We start from the raw sequence: 25042 nt of genomic DNA, 5'->3' as shown, positions 1-25042 counted from the left end.
TCCAATTACCAAGAAGAAGCAGTACTAATCAAACAATGGATATTAAGCATAAACTTCTAAGAGGTTGCCATCAGTAAAAAAATTCATATTTTTAGTACTTAAGGACTTGCTTTAAATAACTCATCTTTTTTTTTATGGAGAGCATTTAAAAAAGGCAAAGTGACAACCTCCAACCTATGTATGACATTAATCTTCTCAATTTTTAGTGCTGAATAATGCATTAGAGGTATCAGTACATAAGAAATAATTCAATGTGAAAACCACACAACTCCCTCCTCCCCCTTCAATCCTTGGGCATTATGAGTTTATGTGCACAGGCATGAGCAAGAACAGGAGGAGAACTGGTAAATATATACCTACATGCTTATGTGGGCTGAATATAGTGAATATAATATAAATGCAATAGAGAGGGAGTAGCCCAGGTCATCTTGGTCTGTTGGAATTTTAGACTGAAGCCCTTTTTGTCTGAAGAAGCCGGATACTGTTGTGCCTACCCACTTCACGTTGCTGCTGGACGTGACTGAAGCTTTATACAGGCATACACTCAGCCCAAAGATTATTCCAGAGTACCAGGATAGAAGAAACTGCAAAAGCTGCCACAAGTTTGCTATGAATGCGGCATGGGATATTTAAGTACCTTTTACTTATTCTCTTAGGCAGATACAGACCTGAGTTGCATAGTATTCAAAAGCAAGAACCTGTGCAGGCAAAAGTGCTCTACCTGACACTGATCTGTGCCTGAGCTGAACACAAATTGCAAAAGAGATTAGAGAAAAGCTCAGTTGGCACATCTGCCCCAGGAACATATGTCGCAGGTTTAGTCTGCAGGGTGCTGAAGGGCAGAAGTACAGGTATCAGAAAGGATCAAGTGTGAGCAGCAGCACTGAAGAAGATTTTAAATGAGTCCTACCTGGAAAAAATATGTGAAGTTGCATTTTGGTGTGAACTGGTATATTCTAGGCAAAACCCTCTCTCTCCAGGAACCATTTCTTAGCTACAGATTCATTGTCCTAACTGTACTGCACAGAGGAGGAAGAAATGAGCCTTAAGTTCATATATACTATACAAATTCTCTGGGCTGGGTTGTGTCATAAAAGAATACGTAATACAACCTAAGAAAAAGTCACATATTTATTTATTTAGGCTCAGCACCTATTGACTTAAGGGTAAGAGCTTGTACTTTCTGCACACCAGGCTTTGTGCACTTTCTCCCCCTTACCATGCCATTCTCTCCCTTGAACCTAGGTCCAAGAATAGCTGTTTACTTCCAGCTTTTTCTTAACTCTTTTTGCCTATCCTATCCATGTCAAAGGCCACTGTTTTTGTACTGAGAGGTGTACCTATCTGCTTTTCTTTTCCTCTCCTACTTTGTGTGCGTGTGCATGTGTTGGAGTGAGTAATGAGAGTTGCTGAGCAGGTCAAAACTGTTCACTCTGGATATTCCAGTTTCAAGTTAATTCACTTCTCTTTCTAGACATTTATTTGTGTAGAAAAGAGAATGTCAGTGTTATTTCTAAATACACCTATTGAGCAATTAAATCTGAAAACCTGAAGATCACACTGGAGATATTTTCAAGACAGCACAGATGTGCTGCAGCAAACAGACTTTGGCTGGGGAAAAAATGTACTTTTAAACAAAAATTTACTGCTAGGTCAAAATATTTTTAGCAGTCAATGTTGTTGAGATTTTGCAAGGATATTAAGATAGTTGTCTGCCATTTTAGAGTTTAGTCAATTCAGACTGCTTCTGAACTGACACTTAATATCTTCTTGGGCATCATATTTGTTTTCTTATTGCATTCAGAATCATATTCACCATCGAATGTATTCCTGCTCTAGCAAAGCAGAAAGGCAAACCCCAGTGCCTTCACAGAGGGCAGCAGTTTACTCACTAAGAGCAAGTGCTCTCCCTGAAGACGCATTTAGATGCTCTCTAGTATTATCATTGAATCTGCTTGATATATAAGTCACTTTATATGGAAAAAAGTCATATATTTTGCATATTAGAAACAAATACAACCATTGTCAGTCCTTTTTCTTCTTTCACCAGTAATGTCATGAGCTTCAGAGGTGATGGATCCAGTTTGAGTCAGGACAATTCTCTATAGACACTATCCTGTTACCAGTGATGTGGCATGTTGTTTGTTTGGACAGGAAGACACAGCTTCAGCTCTTTCCAGTCTTGTTGATTTGTTTCGTTATTTAGGTAGTTTCATGTCACAATCATTGTGAGCACTGGTGGGAACAGATTCCTCTGAGCAAGAGCACCAAACTTTTTTTTTTCTTAACAGCTTTCACTATACATGCAAGCTCCTGAGATTTCAGTATCTTTGAGAACGAGCAGATAAGGAAGTCTTGAGGCATGTTCTGACTTCGTGTGACTTCTCCCCTTTTGGGGATCATTTTTGTTTGAACCAGATCCATCCTTTGCAAGTCCTCCTCTCTAGATCTCACTTCCTCTAAATGTCTGCCATCTCAATCATGCCATCTAGGGGATACCTTGTCCTCTGTGCACATTGGTACTCGCTGTGAATCAGATTTGAAACTGAAGAATGGAAAAGCTGACAGTAACCGAAGGCAGAAACTCAGGGTTGCTATTTGATTGGCTTCTGGTTATAATCTTTCAGAGGATATTAAATATGTGTTTGTATTTACTTTTAGTAAATTCTCTTTTAGTTTAATTCTCCAAAGGATAAAATTTCTTGTTCATTTTGGGGAGTTGGGTGAACACAAAGCTTTTATTTCATCTCTTGAAAACTATATCCTAAACATACAGGAGGGAATAGGGTAGGGTGTATGAGTGGGTTGAAAAAAAGATATTTATTAACTGTTCCTTGTTGTTTCTGGTTACATTCTTTTTTTTTTTTTTTCTGTCAAATTACAGGGATGCAAGATGCCTCTAAGAAGCTTACCGAGTCTCTTCATGAAGTATATGAGCCAGACTGGTATGGACGAGAAGATGTGAAAATGATTGGAGAGGTAAGAAGTGTGGAAAGAGGAAAAAAATACTGGGCTGCAAATAGAGTAATCTGAGCTACTGAGAAGAATAGGTTTGCAGTTTCCCTGAATTCTTCATTGTCTGTTAAATGCTGTTGTTTCAGCAAGTAAATTACTGTCTTGTGAAACATACCTCCTGCTGAGCAGTTGCTCCATTTGCAATAATCATTTTACAAGCTGGCTGTATTAAATTTTAAGAATAATTACTGAAAAATGAGATGTTGTTGGTCCTCAAGGCCTTCTTTTTCTCTTTTCTGACCCTGGCTTAAGACTCCCATGTTTCTATTAGGCTGACATAACCTCACACTTCAGTTAGCATCAGAGAGAGCAGAATCAGTCCTGAAAGCAGCTGATTGACAAGTCTGTAGAAGGTCTCTAGAGTCTGAGGCCAAATGAGTCTTGCAGGCTGAGGTTCATTCTAGCATACCTTCCTTAGGTTTCTCCAGTGACTGGAGAAAGCTAGGCTTTTCTAGAGGATGCTGCAGCAGTCTAATTTTAGGAGCTCTGAACTTTCTTCCTAGAGTAAACAGCCTTAATTCTGGGGGAAGTCTGTCAGCAAATGTATTGGTGGTGACAAGAAAGTGCAATCTGTTACCTCTGCAGCTTGCGCCCACCTACCATTCAGTGTGGGAGGCCTTGTGGAAAAAAAGAAAAAAATTAACACGAAACTGGAAGGCAGAGCAGTCATCTAAAGACTGCCTGATGATTGCTTTTCCTCTCTGTGGTTGCTCTCCTCTCCCCTCCCATGCTGCTGAAGGCGCCATGGGCTTTTTAGTTTAAATGCACCCAACTTCCAAACTGTTTAAGTGAGCATACTACAACATTTATATCCTTCAGTTTCACTGGCTGAGAGCTCAGCTGCATCACACTGCAGCCCTTCATGTTGTATCTGCAGACTACTAGATTTTATACTTGGCAATTCATAGTTGTATATGAAAAGGCAAAAGTTTGGCCTTTCATCTCCATTCAGTGTAGGGATAAATGTTAGTTATGCATCTTCATCGTAGAAGGGAATCCCTGTTCCTAAATTCCTCCCTATAATTGCAAGTGTAGATTTGTGTATCCTTAACAATGCAGTTCAGAATTACTATTTATTTATCCAGCTCAGGCAGCAAGTGCTCATGCCAAAACTTCTCTACCTAAATGACCTTGTTCTGCAAGTTAGGAAATTAAAAGGGCTCGAAGAACTCTTCAACAGTGTTTTTTTCAGTCCCCTTAGCTTTCAAAAGATCTCCATGATTTTAATTTGTCTAAAATATGTATCAACAAAGTGCAAAGGAGCTGTGCAGCCCTAGCACTTTTTTTTTTTATTCTGATGAAATGCTGTACTGCTCTCTAGACCACTGTGATTAAATATTATGTTAATAAATTAGATATTTTTAAAGCATGATTAATGGATTGTGATAATTCATTAGGGATTGTGTTAGGATAAAAAATGCATGAACTAAATGTTAGCATCACACAACATTTATAATATGCCCTATGCTCCTGCTAAACAAACAGCATGGAGTAGCTTTCAAGAGTATCAGCAAGGATAAGAGCCTTGCAAAACAATCTTTGCCCCCTTCAGTCTCCCTCCCATCAAAGCGGGTATCAATCATTTTGATACATGCAAAGCGAAGGGGATTGGGACATTTAATCCTTGCTAATCACTTACCTGACAGAGAACTGAGGATATCCAGTACAGTGTTACAGCAACAATATTTTTGTTGCAAGAAATCTCACCCTGCTCTCCATGTGGTCTTCCTCATATTAGCTGCATTACCATGTTCTTAAAATTATGAAGAAGGTCTTCTGGTGATTATCCCTGAGCTGCAAAGAGGACTGAGGAAAACCACTGTGGCACAGTGAGGGTGACAGAGCACTGGAACAGGCTGCCTAGAGAGGTTGTGGAGTCTCCTTCTCTGGAGATCTTCAAAACCTGCTTGGACGCAGTCCTGTGCCACGTGCTCTAGGTGACCCTGCGTGTGCAGGGGGGTTGGACTAGATGACCTCTGGAGGTCCCTTCTAACCTTAAGCATTCTATGATTCTTGGGTGATTTTGTTAGTTTTGCCCATTGATGTAGACATGGTTCAGATAAGGAATCCCAGTTCTCTAGTGATTTGGGGTAGAGCTTTTTAAGCCAGCCATTTCATCAAATGCCTCTTGATGGCTGAAAACATATGGAATGGAAAGACAGAGCTTAACAGCCTTTTTTTTTTTTTAATGAACAAAAAAAGCTAAGTTCACAAATCTTTGTAATTGCTGGGAAGCTATTTTATTTGCTGGTTTTTTTATTTTTTATTTTGTTGTTTTTATTTTCAGTTGTACTTTATTTCCTCTATAAGGAAGGTTTCTCATCAAGCAACAGTCTTATGTATAAGAACTGGAGCAACTTCAGTTTCATGTTTGTGAAGTTCTAGATTCTGATGTCTTGAGAAAGACTTGTATCCATGATATCCTAATATTCAAATAGAAGCTAATATTTTAAAGAATGAAAAAAATGAAAAAGTCTTCTTTTATTGTGAATTAGTTTGCAATATCAAGTTGTTTTATTTACTTAATGGCAATCTGAGATAATGCTATAAAGAAAATAACAAAACTTTAGAAAAACTAAGTTCTACCATTTACATGCATATTTCTTCTTAGTTTGGAGTAAAATTGAACTACTAAGTGTATTTCTCTCTTTCCATCTGTTTTTTACAGAAATGTGATGAACTTTGGGAAGACTTCCATCAAAAATTGGTAGATGGGTCGTTGTTGACCTTGGATACATATCTAGGACAATTTCCTGATATCAAAGTACAGTAATGCTTTCCTATAATGGAGAATTTGTAAATATCACTGATTATTTCTGAATCGTAAAAAAAAAAGAATGAGATTAAAAAAAAAGAGCGAGGCAGAGCGAGGGAAGTGTCAGTTCTTTCTAGTGTAAAACATCTTGTTTTGTAAGCAAAGCCCTGGATTCAGACTGCACTGATTTTTTTCCCGAGTGAACAAAAATGATCACCATACAGTAATGGCTGGAAGAAAACCTTTGTATATCTGAACTTTGTAATTTCTTTTCCTGCTCCTATTTGATATGAGACATAACTTTCATTGCCTTCATCAGGGCTGAATTAAGCTTCTCAGGCATCAAAATGCCAGACAAATTGCAACATTAAAAGGAAGTCTTCTGTTACTGGCTAGATGCACCTGTGGGTGTTTAAATTTCTTTGTTTTATCTGGAGCATAGTTCCTGTGATTTAATCAGTTCCATGAAGACTTTTGCAATACACACAGGAGAGGTTTTTATGCAGAGTCTAGGTTCTCCCAGATGCCTCCATGGTGTACAATTGAAGGAGATGATTGCTGAGATGAAATATCTGGGAGAAAAAAGTCATTACTGGTGGGAGGGAAATACTTTTATACTTGGATGTGGTTGCCTAGGCACAGGTGGAAATTCCTTGTGATGCAGTGATTTATAATTGACCGGGTATCACACAGTTATCCCCATCTATCGTTTTGATTTTATTAATTTATCATAACATTAATTCATACTTGCTCCTAAGTGAAAATGTGTTTGTGCACTCTCAGCATGTGGCCTAAGACCAATAGGATTGTAAAGAGAAGTTCACATATAATATCCATCTTTGCAAAGTTAGAACTTTTGAAAGGGCTTTTTATAATTTTGTTTAGTTGCAAGAGAAGTAGAGGAGGTACATTAGAATTCCTTCTACATGTTAGAGCTTAATTTGTCTCAGTTATGTGTCAAGGCAACTATTCTGATAAGTCAATTTTGAGCATTTTTCCTACTCCAGAAAAAAGTATATGATAATTATTTGTTAAATTTGCTGCTGTATATAAGGGGAAAAGACAATTTTATTGTGACTTTAAGAGTCTATTTATACTGGAGAATGAGAGAAGTCTCTCATAACATTGTTCTCTGACTTCTGAGGTCTTTAAGCTTTGCACTTACAGAAAGCCCTTACATTAGTTTGTGTCTGTTACCATACCTGTGTTGCTAAATGAAGATAATGTCAGATGTGATTTGCAGAGATGTGAGAGAAAATAAAAACATGTCAAAAAGCTCAATGAAAACATATATAAAACAACTTTTCTTAAAAGTGCCAATTGTGATTCATTCACTTTTTCCTCCCTCTGTACAGACTCGCATTGCAAAACGAAGCAGAAAGCTAGTGGACTACGACAGTGCAAGGCATCACCTAGAAGCCCTGCAGAGCTCAAAAAGAAAAGACGAAGGCAGAATTACCAAGGTAGCACACTCAGAAATATCCAGGCAGAAGATTTTTGAAGCTTGGGTGCAATTCATTTTTATACAGAGGCCTAGCACAAAATTTCTCTTCTTTCCTCTTTCAGCAGTTGAAATATCCTTAAGCATAAATGGATGTTAAGTGTTGTGGTGGATCAGAAAGAGAACACTCAGCCTCTTGAAGGAGTGAGTCCTATTTGAGGCCTAACTTTCTCACTTAAGGGGCCTTAGGGAATAGCAAGTACTATTGGTGTCACAAAAACAGGAATTTTCAGGGTTAGAGTGCCACTATGTCATCCTTTGTTATGGATGCGAGTTGTGTCTTTTGATAATAATAATAATCATTAAGTGAACAGATTTGCCAGGTGTTGCTGTGTTTTACAGCGATTACAGAAGCCAATTTCCTTTTGTTTTTTTTTCAGGCTGAAGAAGAGTTTCAAAAGGCACAGAAAGTGTTTGAAGAGTTTAACAGTGATTTACAGGAAGAATTGCCATCTCTGTGGTCACGGTAAGGCTAGGCAGATCTTGTCTGGAGGGGCTAGAAGGAGAGTAAGGAATGAGAACCTGTATTGAGCTTTAACAAGCTGTCTGAAAATGGTTTAATAGCTTCTTGCAGATCCCACCCATCATCTTTTTGATGGAATAAAAGAGAAAATACATGAGCACAATCCAAAATTATATTTACTTCTCACTATATGTATATTTTTTCCTAACGCTGTATAAGATTATTTATCATTTCTTCATTCTAAGGTACAAGAAGGTCTTTTATGGATAAAGAACTATGGCAGAGCACAGAATGTCTGGGCATGCTCTGCTTCTGCTACCCTTCTAAGAAACCTAGTGGGGATGCCTCATCATTTCAAGGAAAAAAGGCCGCTTGCTAGTATAATGGATGAAATATTTGCACTGTCAAAAGTAAACAAAGAAAACAGCCACAGGATATTCTAGAAAATTGGGAATATCTTGATTTATAGGTCATTTGTCTGTAAGAAGTACCAAAGCAGGGAACATATACAGATTTTATGGCTTACTAGAAGTAAGATTGCATATGAATGATTTGGAGTAAGTACCCTTTTGTATCAATATATCTGTTGCCCACTAACTAGTCTCAGTGAAAGAAAGAACTTAATTTGAGCAAGAATTCAGAAAGTGAATAGATTCAGAGTCCTATTTTGGGTTATTACAATTTTGACATTCAATCCAGTCACTTGCTTTGCTGAGAATCCTAATAAAGAACACTCTTTGTAGTCTGGAAAAAAATGAATTCCTCTTCCCTTGTGACCCTTTCACCCCATCTTTTATTCTATTTTCCTTTCTCTGTGGCATCCTTTTTAGACGAGTTGGCTTCTATGTCAATACCTTCAAAAATGTATCCAGCCTTGAAGCCAAGTTTCATAAGGAAATAGCTTTGGTGAGTAAAAACGGGCCATTTGTGTGTACTGTATTATGTGATATGCAAAATGGCAAATAATTGTTTTGAAACAAAGCAGTAAAAATATAGGAAAAGTACATCTGAGAACTTGTCCTAATTCCAGATTTGTAGCATAACCTTCCAACTCCTCTTTTTTGAACTCTCCTTCAAGAAACAGCAGCCCATACACTCTTGGCCAAAAATGTAGTATCAATTTTAGCAGTAAATTTACTTTCTATTTTGATACTTTCTCCATCTCATTTTATGACAGTGTTGTCTTCAATATTATTTCTGTGTCCAATTACTAAGCATCTCATGGCTTTAACCAGCCCTGGATAAACATGTCAAGCATCCCCTTCTGTAATTTTATATATACATGGTCAGCAGTGCAGCATTTAATCTGTGACTATTGGGCGAATGCAGCAATTTTGGTAAGAATCTTATGAATGTATTAAAAGCCTTACAAGGTGGAATTGTGTATCTATTGTAACCTAGTAAACTTATAGGAACCGAAATGGAGAACTCGACAAGTCCCGTACAAGTCAGGATCAGGTTTTTAAGAGAAGAAAAGGAATCCTCTCTCCTGCTCACATTGCTTCAGAACTCCAGTGACCCACCTGTTTGGAGAGCAGACAGCAATGAGTCTCACTTATGAACACATTCTCTGAAATCCAGCTGCTCGTGAAGAACAGTTGCCATCTTAGAGAATGTTTCTATGGATTTTGATAGGATTTTCATAGCTGGCTCTTAATAAACATAGCACTAGATTATATTTTGGAAGGATCAGTAGCATTTTAAAGAAACAGAGTAGTTACTAGACCAGGCTTACCACCTGTGTTTTTAATCACAGTTGTAATATTTCATCTAAATTTACACAAGTGTTTTTTCTTCTCAGCTATGTCACAAACTATATGAAGTGATGACGAAGCTGGGAGATCAGCATGCAGACAAGGCCTTCACCATCCAAGGGGCACCCAGGTGAATTTGTTGAATTATTTTATAAATTGTGTTGCAGTCCAGCGTAGGTAATAATCAGTTGCAGTGTGTGTAATGGTTGCTGGGACTGTTTACAGGAACAAAGGTATAAAACTTTCTTCAGTACCCTATTCTTTTCATTTTTAAAAGGAATCAAGGCCAGGTTTGCAGCTGTTGCTGTTTAGCCTATTTCATTTCAGAATATTACATCAACTTGCAGCAGTTAAGTATCTAGACCATTTATTCTTAGAAGCAACAGCAAAGTTACTAACTCTTATGACTCTGTTTTTTGTTGTTGTTTTTTTTTTAAGCACTGAAGTATTAGCTGTATTCTTAGCTTATAAAGGCATATGATTAGGTGAGAATCCTACCTTTGTAGCTCAGCTTTTTTATCTTGTGCTTATGTGGAAAAGTCAGGAAAAGTGATCCAAGGGGATCATAAAAGCAGAAAAAATGAAGTGAAAAGAATGTTAAAAATACTATATTTTGTATTACTTTCAAAGCAAAACTTATTTTATCTTTAAAAAGAAAAAAAAAGACTGAAAATGAAATGTGCTCTCTATAAAGTCAGTGGATGCCAAAGCAACATTTCTAATTTCACTTGCAAGCAGCACAGTCTTTCTTCTGGAATTTGATCGTTTTGATTCTGAATAACATTAGGCAGAAAATGTTCAAAGTATAAAAGGGTGGCACTTATCGAAATATAATGTCATTTAGAGTGAATACCTAAGTCCTGAATTTCCATCCAATCCCTGCTCATCCAGAATTAATCAGTGCAATATTCTAGCTTCTGCTAATTTGTCCTCAAACCAGGGTCAGATTAGCAACCATGAAGACTGACCCAACAAAATAACATCTGTCTTAGACATATGGCTGACATTTCTCCATTTGTTTCCCTCTCACATTGAAAGGGCAAAAATAAAATATTGAAATTTCCAACATAACAGAAAATTTATAACTATTTAACTATTTTTTGATTAGTTTTGTGTTAATGCATGGCCATATACTTGTACACTGCCTCAGAGGATTTGTTCATGAGCTCATGTAACAACACTCTCAACCCCTGTAGGAAAGCCCTCTGAGTGAGACTACATTTTCTTTGGACAAAAAGACATTTGTAGAATGTTTTTGCCAGAAGAAAATTTGTAGGTTGTTGGAAAGCTTGAAGTAGGCTTTATAATAAACAGACTTTTTTTACCACCTATGTCTCTAGATTGTTCAGCATGCACACAGATTCCCTCTCCTCAAAATACTCTTGCCAGGAACAAGAGAGAAAATATGACTTCAGTTGCAAATCAGTAGATATATGTTAATAAAGGAGTGATACAGTATGGTCTTACCTTATTTTAAAGATACTTTTTAAAATGTGCTATTTTTGTAATTACCATTTTATTCTGTTGCGAGAGAATTGCTGCATTCTCTTTCTTTTTGCTTAAGACCTGTGTAAGAATAACTGCCAGAAATGTTACAATATTTTTATGCCACACTGTTCAAAGAGTCTTTTGCGAAACTCTGAATAGACTCTGAACTCAATATTAGGTATGGTGTTACAAAACACTATTCAGGAATAAGTACTTTGTAAAATAGAGCAGCTTTCTAGAGTATCTAAACTTTTCTTTAAAGGACTATATGAATAGAAATATCTTCAAAATTTGTGTGCAGTTGAATAATCTATCCTGAAGGCAAATATAATACCTGGGAAGGGATTTCTTAATCATTGCATACTTTTTCTTTTTAATATTTCCACAGAAAGAGGTGGTGAGTGTGAGCCAAGTCTTTTCATATAATGAATTTGCCTCGTATTAGCATTAGGATTATGGTGTGGTTTATTAGGATTATGGTGTGGTCTGCTCAATCATGTAATGCTTGTGTTCTCCCTGAAGATACATAGAACTTGCTATGCTCTTACTGTATATTGTGGCCCTTGAACGTGGTAGTATATAGCCTTCCCAAGTTGTAAGCTTTCAAAGTTTCTAGGTGGCTAAATCTGCCTCAGTGTTTGCACCAGGAAGGGCAGATCCTTACTCAGGACTTCATCAGATCTTTTGGCAGAGCTCTGCTGAAGTCACTTGACTGTTGCTTTTTTATAGCTGTGGTAAGCTGTCCCTTTAAATAATGACATTCCTGTCATAATTTTGGATGTGTTTTATTTTATCGAAACCTTTCTATTTCTGAACTTTTAAAATTATTTCCATTATTCATTGCTATACCTTCTCTTGAGATTGTTTATCTTCAGAGCCTTTTATACTGAGAACTGTGTAAAATGAAGACAATAATTCCAGCTCACATTTCACGATAGTTTCAAATTTATACCTGATATATTCTTTCAAATAACAGGATCTGAAACAATGCAAGTACATTGTTTCCCTCAAGTTACAATGAGCAGGTAAACAGAGCAGATGTTCCAAAAGTCCAGATCATTCAGGATGCATTGTTTGATGCTGTAGATCACTGAGTTGTAATTGAATTTAATTACAGTTTTAGTTTTATTCATCATGTTAACAGTTGGATTTGTTCCCAGTGTGTATTTCCTTTGTGGTCGCTGGCATTATATAAAGGATGCAGTTAAACTATTGCATCAAATTGTCCCCCTTAGAGGCAGGAGGACCAAAAATGAAGGTTGGGGTAATACAGCAGCATGCTGTGCACGTCCTGACTGTTACTTTGCTTCTATGCAGTGATTCAGGTCCCCTCCGAATTGCAAAAACACCTTCACCGCCAGAGGAAGTGTCTCCTCTGCCTAGCCCTACGGCTAGTCCCAATCATATGCTGGCACCAGCATCTCCTGCACCAGCCCGGCCTAAGTCACCCACACAGGTAGGTGGAAAGCCAGCAGGAGAAAATGGCCTGTTGTGCATAAATGATGGCTGCGATGTTGTGTATGATGGAATTTTTCATCTGACCTCTGATTGAGAAATGACAGCAAGACCCCTGGCTCATTGGCTCTCTTTGGTTGTTCATCTGTGTGTCACAAACATAGATGTAAGTGATTTTTTTTATAAGGGTGAATAAGGAAAGACAAAGGTGCCTGGTGAACTGGGGGCATTTGTGATGACTATGCAGAACTCTCTTAAAACCAGAGTGAGAAATCCAGCCTTGGTGGAGCCATTTGTGTTCTCGCTGGTATCAGTAAAATAAGAATCAGTTTCATGAAAGTCAGCATCTATACTTCAAGGAATGTATGTGGTGCTTCCAGAAAATATCAAAGACGAGATTTGTGTTGTGATTGTAGGAGGTGATAATTTAAGCCCAAAACATGATAATATACATGCCTTTATATAAATAAGATTTTTTTTAACAAAGAAACGTGATAGAACTCAAGATAGTGATCAAGTCCTGAGATAGTGGAATTCCAATATTTGATGTTTCCAGGGTGGGGCATTATCATCTGTGTTGACTGGTTTTTGTACATAGGAAGGAAAGAAAATTAATTTGGGATTTAATTAATATGAGTGCACCTACTTTCTCTAGTCTCCCAAATTGTAACACGCCAGAGCCTGAATCTTTATCTGACAGAACTTGCATCATTATACTACCTGAGGATTTTTGTGGGTGTGTTTTTCCCCACATATTTTAAAAATATCCATTGTTTGGTGTTATTCTGACCAAGCAGCACATCATAATTATGTTTATCTCCAGAGAAGAAGAATTATTAACCTAAGTACCTTTTATGCGTTACATTTCCCAGAGATGTTTTCTTAGCATTAAGCAGTCTTTAAGAAGTTTGAAGGACGAGGAAGAAAATGAATCAAACCAGATCTAAAAACTGAAATGAAAAGAATCTAAGAATTGAAAGAACAGAAAAAGTCTGGCTCTGTGCAACACTACCCTTCTGATTACAGTGCTGTGTATGAGGGAAAGTGTCTTCCACCTTATTTTCCACAGAGCAAGTAAAAAAATTCAGCCAAGAAATACTTTCATATGAACTCTATAACTGAGCTAGAAATGCATTTGAAGTGTATTGCTTTTTCTTTTGTTTTTCATGCAATATTTCCTCCCTTCAAGACAGATGAGAATGAACAACTGAAAAGGTTTTTTGTGGCACTTACTTGCATTTGAGGTGAAGCAGCAGAGATAAGAGGTTACCTCAGTATATTTAGGGCTAGCTTCAAGCCTTTCCTCTTGTCCCTGAGCTAAGTCTGTGCCATTTTTGTTGTCTACCTAGCTGAGGAAAGGTCCTCCGGTGCCACCGCTGCCTAAACTCACGCCCACAAAGGAGCTGCAACAGGAGAACATCATCAATTTCTTTGATGACAACTTTGTTCCAGAAATTAATGTGACGACCCCATCACAGGTAAGGTTAAGGAAGAGTGGTGTAATGGTCCAATCTCACAAGCCCCCAATTACTCCAGAATCATGGCCCTATGGTTGATCTCAGTAGGCAGGGAAGAAGAGGGTACTGAGAGAAGGCTGTGGCAGAACTGACCTTTTAAATCATCTTGAAAGTCACTTATAATATTTTATCTTTGACTAGGTTATGTGTATTCACTCAAAAGGGCTAGCACTAATAGCATACTGAAAAAAAGAAGGATTTCCAAAAAAAGAGAGATTTCCTGATGATAGGCCTGATTAACAACACTGAAATACAACCATGCCTGTGATTTGCCTGAATCCAGATTTCATTATAAACTCAGAATGTAAGATCCCTTTTTCCCCTAATCCCTCAAGAAATACCTCAAGAAACACACTGTGGCAATGCTTGGTCTTTTTTTTTTTTTTCCTCCATCAAAACTGCATATAATAATGTTTGTTTCCGCTGAGTAATTAAATAAAATGGAACTTGATATTTTTAATCAACTTTTATTTTATTTTTCTTTGTAAATGTGTGGTTTGGAAGTTAAATAGGTAATTGCAGGTAAAAAGGCAACCCTGGCTAATACTGTACCTTCATTCATTTTTGACTCATACAAACATAGAACACAGCAGAGACATGTCCAGAATGACTTTGACCTGTCCGTATAGTTAAACTTTGTAATTAAGAATTGTGTTTAACAATTGAAAACACGGAGCTGTGTAAAATAAGCTTATTCCATTGGCGTTCTGTTACTCCACTTTAATGCACAGCTCTGGTAACTACTGATTGTTCAATAATGGACTGTTCTCTGTTGTGGTAATTACCGCTCTGAAATCCAAGCCTGTATTTTGTAAACTGTGGAGAAATATGCAGATCTGAAGCTCATGCAAAATGTTTATGACTTTTTGTTTTGTGAATTATTATTCTTGTGCAAATTAATTTGACAACACAAAAGGTTGTAGTCACAGCAGTGAAACCTCAAATTATCTTAAGAGACTAAAATGTGTGGTGTTTTGTTTTCTTGTAGAGAGGAGAAAAGAACATTACCATATTTCCCTTTGGTATAAAATGTTTTGCATCCAGTTAAGCCCCTGTCCAATTAATAAGTGAAACCCCACTAGGCAGCTCCCATGGTGGGAAGCCTGCACACACTGTCAGGACCTCACAGAAGGGGGATTTCAGGTCAGCTGCATCCCTGTACCATGACTTTGTAGGAGTTACTCCTCTGGCAGTGTGACCTCTGAGATCAGTGGTAAGAGACACCGCAACCCCTGTATTAAATGCTATATCCAACTAACTTCGACATGTCAGTCTAGCTAGGCAAACAGAAATGGCACCAATTTGCTTTTCTAATAAGAGATGACACTATAATGAGGCTCAAAATGAGTGTAAACTATGTTTTGTGAATCTTTACAGTCTTTTTACAAGAGGTGGATTTAAAAACATACTGGCATAATAAATATGGGCATACTCTTGAAAACTGAAATCTTTCGATTGTCCCTGAAACAAAAAAAAAAAAAAAAAAAATCTGTCTTCAGTGAGTGATTTACATCTCTCCCTCCTCCCAAGTCAAGGAATAACCTGAGAGTGGTCTAAGCTGTTCCCTAAGGACCTTCTAATGAATGATCTGCCTTTTCTCCTCCCACAAAGCCCATCCTGTTACTGTAATGTAACTGTGTGGGATCTTTGAGTATGTACAAGCATAAACAAATGATGTGATATAGCGGGCTTTATATCCTTCTCTAAAAGACAACCGTTACTGAAAATGCGCATGAAAATCACAGGAGACACGGATGCGTTGCTCCCTCTTGGTGCACATGGCATCGCCTGTACTCAGCCAGCTTTGACTGGGTGGCCGGGAGGAAGCTCTCCAGCCTGCAGAGCCCTCAAACGGTGCAGGGCTTCCCAGGGTGCTGGTGTCCCTGGCATTAACCTCACTTTCAGAGGCATGAAACCAGCAGGCTGATAAGTAGTGTTGCACTGCTTTAATCCCAGGCTTCAGACAGGATTATGAGCAGGTCAAACACTTTCTTTTCCCTTCTTGAACATAGGAAGCAAATAGTCTGTACATGCTGCTGTTCATCTCTCTTTTCCTCTCTCTTCCTCCTTTTTTTTTTTTTTAGTTCTTCACCCAGTTGTATGAGATGCAGAAAGACAGACAGTCCTTCTAGTCCAGCTTGATGCTGTTGAGTACGCTGTATCTTTTCTCGGGATTTTGTTCCTAGAGTTACAAGTGTTCTGTTAATTTTAGTCTGTGGCAACAGCATATGTCTGCAGTCAGTAATCAATGCCTTATCAAAACAGGTACTTGAGTTGTCATCTTGCAGGGCTTAAGTGAGACTCCTATTATTACTATTTTCAGTCCCCATAAGTAATAGCTTCATTTTAAAATTTCAGTGAAAGATAATTGTCTTTTCCATCTCCATCCATTTCTGATTATGTACTGGCTAATGCTGTGTTATTTCTTCAAGCCGTATGACCATATGAGTACTAGTGCCTCAGGGGCATATGTGATAAAATCTAATGCATCAGATGAATGGCATTCTAGAAATCTCAGTGAAAGTAATCTTGATTTAGTAGTGGGGAAGCTCTTTTGGCTTCTGACTTTCTCAATATGCATGATTATAAGCCTGGCTTTAGTGGGATTCATACTAATTATTCGTCTATCCAATTGCCTTTGGAAACCAAAAACAGAAGCCAAGGGGAGAATATAAAGCTGGGGAACCACAGCTGATGTTCCTTTACCCCCTCCTCATACGGTCTCAAGACTTCAGCCATTTGCAGCTCAGGGGCTTTCTGAACATGTCTCTGTTCGCTTAGTATTTTTCAGTTGATTTCTTATACATGAATTTCCTTTTTTTCTCTCTCTCTCTTCTAATGTATCTCTAAGCACATGTAAAACTTTTGTGCTCATGTTACCTGATGGCAAGGAGTTCCCCAGCTGAACTCCATGTCACATGAAATGGCACCAGCTTTTCTTTATTCCCAATGTTAATAGTAACACCAGCTCAGAAAGATTATGCTCTTAAGTGTCTTAAAAAACAGAGCCTTTCTACTATTATTGTATCAGCCCACAGTTCGCTATTTTTATGCTTGCCCTGTTCTTCTAGCCTTCCCCGGACATCCTCTTTGGCACAGTCAGGGACAGGGAGTTGGCCTGTGTGGTCTGGCCCTGTGTCACCATTCTCATGGAAGATTATATGTGAATATGTGCATACAAATCACTTCCCATGGCACTGTTTCCAGTCTAAACTCCTTTCAGAATAGGATACTAATGAATATTTTATTATACACGTATTTTATACATCTAAAAACAAGAGTTTCTCGCACTATTTAATAACATTGAACAACTAGGAGAGCTAGCCTTACTACCAAAACTCAGATGCTTGCCTAGAATATTTATTAGTGATAATTAAATCTCAGCTGCAGTTGTTAAATGAGTCAAAAATAGCCTTTTGTGTTGAGACATGCTAATTATTTGTTCATGTTAATTTTTAGAGAGGATGACCCACAGCCTGTAGAACTAACAACACAGCTATTTATAGTGACCCCAATGACCTTGACTAATTCATTAACTGCAAATTAAAGAAAAAAAAGTCTGCAATGTGTAATCCAGTTTTGCAAGAGCGGATAAAGGTAGCAAGATTCATTTAGTTATATAAGCTGTTTCCTAAGGGTTATAAGTAAGGACAACATTAAATGTGAATGTTATTCACATTCAGAATTGAAATTTAACTCTAGTGGATTTATGGAATTTTTACAAATGTTTGTGTTAAGGGGAGATTCACTTATCAGAACATGTGGGTGTTGAGCACCATTTCTGTAGCTTTTGATTTTGGTGTCCAACTCAAAGTACATTAAAAGGGCCTTTACAGTCAGACCATGAACATTCCACACTTCCAAGAGGGTTACAGATGCAAAAATCAAAAGCGTCATAGAAAATGAGCTCATAAAAAGAACAAATACAAGTTATACTGAAGCTCAGGACAGCCTTCAGAGCTTCCTCCCCTCCCGGCAGTACGGAAGCCTGAAAATCCGAGATGTAATTTTTAGTTTTATTTTGCTTCTTAATTTTTTGTTATTTTTAAGAGGCCAGTTTTCAAAAGTTATGTTTCTTTCCTAACAGAACGAAGTTCCTGAAGCTAAGAAAGAAGAATCTTTGCTAGATTTGGACTTCGACCCTTTCAAACCAGAAGTTGTGTCAACAGGAGTAACTCATTCACCCATGTCTCAGGTATTTCTTTACCTTGAGGTAGGTAAACCTATGAATGCAACTTGCTGTGTTTAGTAGCAAAGGTTTCCCTTATGTAGCTTAATCTTCCTGAGCAGCTGTTGTCAGCCATGTATCTTTAACCCTCAGTAACTCTGCATTCCTTAATGGTGGACTGGAAGAGAAGGAAATAGATGGTAAAATGAAATGGTCATTGAATGAGTATGGTTTCTAGTACCTTGGTCTTGACTTTGGCATGTGATTACTTTCCATCTTTAACATACTGACATTATAATCCTCCAAAACTGGTTTCCTGACTTTTTTTTTTTCTGACATGGCTTTGACTCCTGATGTCTGGAAAGAGGCCTCAGAAGACCTAGACTGTATAGAGCCAGCCATGATGGAATTTCTGTACCACACAGGCGATGTGATAGGGGTGGTTTTGTTCTCATAAATCAATTTAAAACCCATTCTCATGGAAAATGAGAGAATGGAATAGCATGTTTCCTTCTAGGATGTTGTGTTAAAGGAATTTTGCATTCTGTGATACTATTTCCCATGGTAGTTTCTGTCAGCAGTACACATTAAAAAATAGAGGCCAATAAGAGTTGCTCATTTGGCTTGCCTCAGGGGACCTGCTATTTTAACATGCAGAATTCATTCTCACTGTCCCTATAGCTTACAGTGTGGTGGGGGAGATCCCCTGGCCAGCAGAGCTGGAAGTCTCCACTGCACACTGACAAACAAAAAATACTAACTTCCTGCAGCCTGTTATCCTTACGGCTATCACTAACCTGGTTTATACTGAGAGATATGAAATCATCATCTGTTCAGGAATGCAGCACTGGGAAAAGAGTGAGCAGACAGGAAGCTTTAAGGCTGAGTCAGTCCTGGTTCTCTCCTGAGCTTTCTCAGTTAATTAATTTTGTCTTTGTGTATAGGTCTAGTTATGTAATGAGATCTGTAGTGATCTCTAATGCGTTGTGCAGTGTTACCACTTAAACATTAATAGTGATTTCTTATTGTGATTTGATCGAAGGAGTGTTTAGTTATAGTAGAGGCTTTCTGCATCTTTCTTGTTCTTTTTCTTACTCCCTGTGAACAAGAAAGAAAATAGAAAATAATCCCTTGGCATTCAGCCTTGACAGAAAATTCTAGCTGTGACTGCTAATGCTACCCATTCATCTTGTCTTGTAATAACCCTGATTAGAGCAATGGGATAGTTAAACCAAAGGCTTTTAACTTTTATGAGGCAGCATGTGTGCCCTGATAGCCTAATATACAGATTGTGGGATGATTTACTCCTTTAGTGAAAAATAACTGGTTTTGATTCAACTGTACAATGAAATGCAGAATGCAATTCAATGCAGAAAAATACATCATGCGTATGTTTTCATCTAGGTGCACACAGTGCATTCACTGAATGCCTACTATCGCTTTTCTCTTTTTTCCTTACATATATATGTATGTATATTTTTGTATATATATATATATATGTAAAAGATGAGTCTTGTGCATGGATGAGTCAGAGCACCATGTTTTTGAAGACAAGAACATAGCCCTGCAGTGAGGCTTTCTGTGTCACTGGATGTGACAGGGTCATTGCTATGGGAGCACAGACAGGATGAAATTTATGATCTCCATATTCAGAGTCTTGTGCTACTTTACAAGGAGATTAAGAACAGAGCTTTAAATGCATTTTCTGAATGTGCATATATATATTTTTTTAGCCTCAGTCATGGATATTTCCCCTCAGCAAACCGTGCTGAAGTAGTGAACTGAAGATAGCAGTAGATAGCTTTGCACTCCCATGGGAGGCCAGACATGACTTCCCTACTGTTCGTTTAATTACCTCTCTCCATTATTCTGACAGTGTTATCAGATCACAGGAAAGGAGCCCCAGTCTGGCTGCCTTCTCCTGCTTCTCTCTTGTTTTTCTACTCCTATGAGTGTTTCAGGAATGGCCTTTCAAGGTGTGCCTGGGTAGCTTCCCATCTGCACACATCAACACTTTCCTGAGTACTGTAATGTGTCGTGCCTTTCCCTCCTTTTGTTCCTTTTCCTGAGTGCTCAAAGGCATTGCTCTTTCCACTGAAGTCAGGAGGACTGTTAGAGTTTGCATTAGTAAGGGAAGGCTATAAGAAGAGACCCACACTTTTTTGTAGAGCTTTTATGTTCAGCCAACACCGTTATGGTAGAATAAGCAGGTACGCTTGAGCTGAATTACATCTATAGAAAAAAAATATATACCTAGAATTAAAGAAAATTTAACTGTTTGAGATTTAGCTGTGGATGTTGATTTACTGTAAATTTGAGTACTAAATTACTATTTTTATCTTTTATTTATGAAAGCAGAAGTGGCTTGGGAAGCCATTCTGTCCTTTGCAAAATAAGAAACAGGCAATAAAAGAAGCTAAATGCAGCAATCTCTTCATTTAGGCAAATATGAATTTGATATCACATTTAACATGGACAAATATTATTATAATACCTTGTCTTTTTATTTTCTATTGACTTTGACCTAGGTGTGAACAAAGTAGATATATTACAAAGCATCCCAGAGAGCTTTTAAGACCAACCAGGAGAGTCCTTCTTTTGTAGACTGTTTGCTTAGAGCTGATGGCTGCTTTATTATTTCATCTGTCCATTCAGCTCTTGTGCTTTGAGGCTACCAATCAGCTCTTCTGCTCTGAGGCTAGCAGCATTTCTAGTTAATTATCAGACTGGCAAGAAATTGAAAACACTGGTCAACTTTCTTGCTTTGTTTCCCTAAAAACATACCATCTTCTTTTCTGGTGTCAGACTTGTGAGAAAACCCATTTGTTGTTCTCAGTGGATAGCTGGATCATTTTGTTTAACTGACTGAAAAGCTTGACCTGTGGCTTACACGTGCAATCACACCTGTATCCACTGAAGGGTATGCAGAGTCACTAGTTCAGAATTCTGTCTCTAGTCAAGTGCTTGGTGGTATCAGTTTACTGGAAAAGAGCAACTACTCTGTAGCAGGAGATACCCGTCCATAACATACTGCCCATCCTGTTTAGCTAAAGAGCGTATTATATGGTTGTATACATATACATACACACTCACACATATATAGAAAATATATATAAGTATGCATATAAGTAAGCTTCTGTCTCTGTTAGTTAATGCACACAGTTATGTAGCCCACTGAATATGTGATATGCAAAGAGTATTTTTCTAAGTGCCTTCTCCTCCTCTTATTTTTCAGACATTGCCATGGGATCTATGGACGGTGAGTCTGACACTTAGCTTCTTTGTGATTTGGGATGTTTATGTGCCTCTGATTTTGAAATGCCCCGAGCTTAGATTTATAATCCTTTCTCCAGAATCCAAGAACTTACAGATCATGAGACATACTTTAAAGTAGATGAAACCATCTGGGATTCTTTAAAAACAACAGAATTGTTGGTTTTTGGCCTACAAAACATAAATGATGTCAGTACTCTAGCCTAATAAGATTCACAATCAGTATAGCTAAGTTTTTCCTGCTTTTATTCACATATCTCTGTTATCTATTGTAGGGTAGTCCTGGGTGTTAGTCACCTGTTTTAATTATTTGCAGATGTAATTCCTCAGGATTTTAACCGAATGAACATATTTCACAGAATGAAGAGTGAAGAGAGAATTTAACTTGTTCCTTTAATAATGGCCACACAGTGTCTGTATTATTCACAAAAGTAGCTGTTGCTGTAGTAAACTCCATGAATCCTTCCTTCTACTTCCTGATGTCGAATTAGATATAATGATCTGCAAGAAGATCATTTTCATTTTCGTGAGCTTTATTTTGACTTTCGGGCATGGTGATAGCTGGGTTGATATGCTCTGTAATCAAACAATAATATAACCCAGAAAAAAAAAACTTTGAATTCATAGTTCTGAACTAATATGAGATTATCTTACTAATAATTTGGGGCTAGTTTAGTTGTTGATCTGTCTTGCAGCATTTGCATTTCTTCAGACTGGCAATGTGGATAGTTGGCTTTGTGTGCTAGTGCCTTACTCTACCAGGGGGTAAACGCCTCTGCATGCTGCAAAGTGATGGAGAATCAAGCTGTGCACTAGAGGCCTGAGTGAAGAATCTGTGTCTTAGTGTAAATAGAAGTAAGGCCCACTGCCCCTTGGGCTGCTTCCTTTCATCTTCAGTCTCCCAGAGCAATACCTCTTTTCTGCTGAGGTGTAATAGGGCACTTATGATAAACATCTCAGGGGCTTTTAGAGGAAAGCAAAGTGTGGTGATTTTTCAGTGCAAGTAAAACTTATTTTCTAATGTAATCAGGTGGTCGGAAGTGTGGCTTAAATTCATGGGCCTGTGATTAGTGTTCGGTGGGAGTCTGGAGACCTGTAGTCCTTCCCCACACCAATTTAGTAATCACTGCTGGGCAGAGAACTGATAATTATGAATTGATAGTTGCCATAACAAAAAAGCATCACATTATTTTCTTTGTTTTATGTGAATGGTTTTCTTCCATACAGACAAGCAGTGAATTGGTGCAGCCGGTAAGCAAACTTCCCCTCAAAATTGCAACCATTTTAGACACATGCTTGAGTCAGTGTGATTATAATATATAGTTTTTTGCCTTGTCTATTTGTGCTGCTCTTTTAGATTTCAATCTGCTGTCTCCTAACATTGCAAATCACATAGCTTTTTCTTAAACTGCTATATTTAGTCACTTTCATTCTTTAAATTAAAATTGCTCTAATGAAATATATATTTTGTGTTTTCTCATCAAGTCCGCCTTTATCTTTTTCATCTTGTGTTTTTTCTTTGCTTTTCTGTCTGCTCAAAGCCTGATTCTGCAAAAAGTCTTTCCCTGTGTAACCTGGTCATGGAGGAAACCCCAAACAGTGGGTCATCAGAAGATATTAACAGATCCCAAATGGATCTAGGTTCACTCAACTGGGGCCTAGATGTTAGCACACCCAGTGTCAGCCAGGAAATTACTGCAGGCAGTTCTTTGCTTTTCCCTGAGGCAGAGCAAATCTCAAGCGAATCCACTGATACTCTGCCTGTTAGTGTTTGGCCTGCTGTAGGTGAGCAGGAGGACGCTGCTCCGGGGTCAGCTTCTGTAAACAGAAACCAGAAGACTTCACTGGAAGCCCAGTTGGATGTTAAAAATATCCCATGGGAAGATGCTGCGACTGATCAGCCTTTAGAGACCGTAACCAGTTTTGAATCGCCCATCCTGGGAACTGATAGCTTGCTGGATGAATCTCTCCCATGCGAAGTGCAAAAGTCAGAGGAAGAACAGGAGGAAGAAGAGTCTATATGGACAGGTGTCAAGCCAAGTGAAAAGGTAGAGACCAGAGCTGTTAAATACAAGGAGGTGGAAGGTACAGAGGAGCTGGAAGAGAGAGGTTGTGAAAATAAAGAGAACAGAGAGGCAGAACTTGATAATGTTTTAGCGAAGCCAAATGATGAAATTTTAGTAGGTACAGAGGCAGAAATCTTATGCACATCAGAAAATAATGATGGGGAAGCTGGGACAACTAGTGGGGCAACTAGCTGGGACAACCTAGAAAACGCTGGGGAAAAAGAATTCAAAGAATTCAAAGATATAAATGTCATTGAAGAAAGAGATGGAAAAACACCATTGTTGAGCACAAGGTTGGAAGATGAGGACAAAATAGTAGTGAACAACTGTGCAACTATAGAAAGTCCTGGCACTGAACCTGAGAAAATCTTGGGTATCTGGGATCAGGACCATGAAAGGACATTTGAAGATGGCTTAGACCAACCTGGCAACGCTACTGGAGGCAGTACCTCCATGGAGTGTGTAAACATGACTGGATGTGTTGACCTAGAGGTAACTGACCACACAGAAAAGGACCCTACAGATATTGGAAACATTCTGTGTGATGCCGAATTATTCAGTGCAGAAGAACCTGATAAAGGAACTGAAGACAATAGTATCAGCTTCCTCCAAAATGGTAGTGCTACTGCTGAGTGTCAACCAGCTGCTGAGAAAGAATGGGCATTCCTGCCCGAGACAGCTGACACCGCTCATAGACATTGTGGTGATTCTTGCCTGGGCAATACAGAAGATCAAATAGGAGATAGGGCAGCAGAAGCAGCAGTTGCTGAAGAGCATCCTAGTAACACTGCTGTTCCTGAAGCCTTGGAAACAGACCCTTGGCTGGCAAACTGGGATCCAACAGTTACTAATGATTGCTGGGGGTTTTCTAATCAGTCAGGTGGCCAAGCTAATGGATTGGATAATTGGCCTTTTTTCACCAAGCAGCCAGACTTTGAGGAAGGTAACATGGAAAATGTTTGGTTAGGCATTAGTGATAAATGGTCCACGCAGGACCTGGGAGGGACTGATAATATTTGGGGAGAAACAGGTGTAAGCACAAGTGATAAAAGTCAGGAGACACCAGTCAAACAAGGCTCCCCTGAGGACCAGGCAAGCATTAGCAGTTCTGGACTGAGCAAGGAAGTAGCTAGGCCTTTGGTTCTGTTTCAAATGGGAAATTCCAGAAATGCTAGCACCGAGAGTTCAACTAGTCCTAAGGACAATGAGACCAACAACTCAGATTTATCTGAAGATGAAATTGCTAACCGGAGATATGGATTATTGTACCAGGAAATTGAGGCTGATAAAGAAGAGGTACCTACCCCAGTGTGTAGCCTAGTCTAGACAAAGAATTCCTTAGGCCATGTGTAACCTTGTTGTTTAAAAACAATCCGTTTATGTTTCCCACTAACCCTTCTAAACCCTTTCTACTCTTTTTTGAAAAAATGTCATGCAGCTGTTCAAAATGTGGTGCGCTTCAGCCATGCAATGAAGCAGGCTGACAAAGATTCGTTTAAAAAGGTGTTGAACTTTGAACTGTGAAGGCATATAGTGTCTCACAACTCCTTTATGTACAATTTTAAATGCACCTACAATCCTTTTTAA

The 25042-nt window shown here is 38.3% G+C and overlaps 2 protein-coding genes across 3 annotated transcripts in view; both read left to right on the top strand.

The window, feature by feature from the left end:
- LOC104565073 (amphiphysin) overlaps positions 1 to 25042 on the top strand; it is a 187769-nt gene that overhangs the window by 141893 nt on the left and 20834 nt on the right. For both annotated transcript variants that reach the window (XM_088521095.1, XM_088521094.1), the window contains exons 4-14: positions 2885 to 2979; positions 5684 to 5779; positions 7126 to 7233; positions 7652 to 7737; positions 8565 to 8640; positions 9536 to 9618; positions 12294 to 12432; positions 13781 to 13909; positions 18036 to 18143; positions 21352 to 21375; positions 22617 to 22640. In XM_088521095.1, coding sequence (XP_088377221.1) covers positions 2885 to 2979; positions 5684 to 5779; positions 7126 to 7233; positions 7652 to 7737; positions 8565 to 8640; positions 9536 to 9618; positions 12294 to 12432; positions 13781 to 13909; positions 18036 to 18143; positions 21352 to 21375; positions 22617 to 22640 — 968 coding nt within the window. The remainder of the gene's footprint in view (positions 1 to 2884; positions 2980 to 5683; positions 5780 to 7125; positions 7234 to 7651; positions 7738 to 8564; positions 8641 to 9535; positions 9619 to 12293; positions 12433 to 13780; positions 13910 to 18035; positions 18144 to 21351; positions 21376 to 22616; positions 22641 to 25042) is intronic.
- On the top strand, positions 22871 to 24938 carry LOC148595337 (uncharacterized). Its single transcript, XM_088521096.1, has one exon. The coding sequence runs from the start codon at positions 22970 to 22972 to the stop codon at positions 24779 to 24781; it is 1812 nt and encodes a 603-aa protein (XP_088377222.1). The 5' UTR covers positions 22871 to 22969; the 3' UTR covers positions 24782 to 24938.

The sequence above is a fragment of the Tinamus guttatus genome, unplaced genomic scaffold (assembly GCF_059628265.1).
Source record: "Tinamus guttatus ecotype Peru unplaced genomic scaffold, ASM5962826v1 Tinamus_guttatus_pri_ptg000115l, whole genome shotgun sequence".
NCBI classification, from domain to species: domain Eukaryota; kingdom Metazoa; phylum Chordata; class Aves; order Tinamiformes; family Tinamidae; genus Tinamus; species Tinamus guttatus.
Note: the sequence above shows the minus strand (reverse complement) of the source record. Positions and strands in the feature narration are given on the sequence as shown.

What these genes read in the sequence shown, in the direction of transcription:
- LOC148595337 (XM_088521096.1), top strand. Translation starts at nt 22,970, where the DNA reads ATGGAGGAAACCCCAAACAGTGGGTCATCAGAAGATATTAACAGATCC.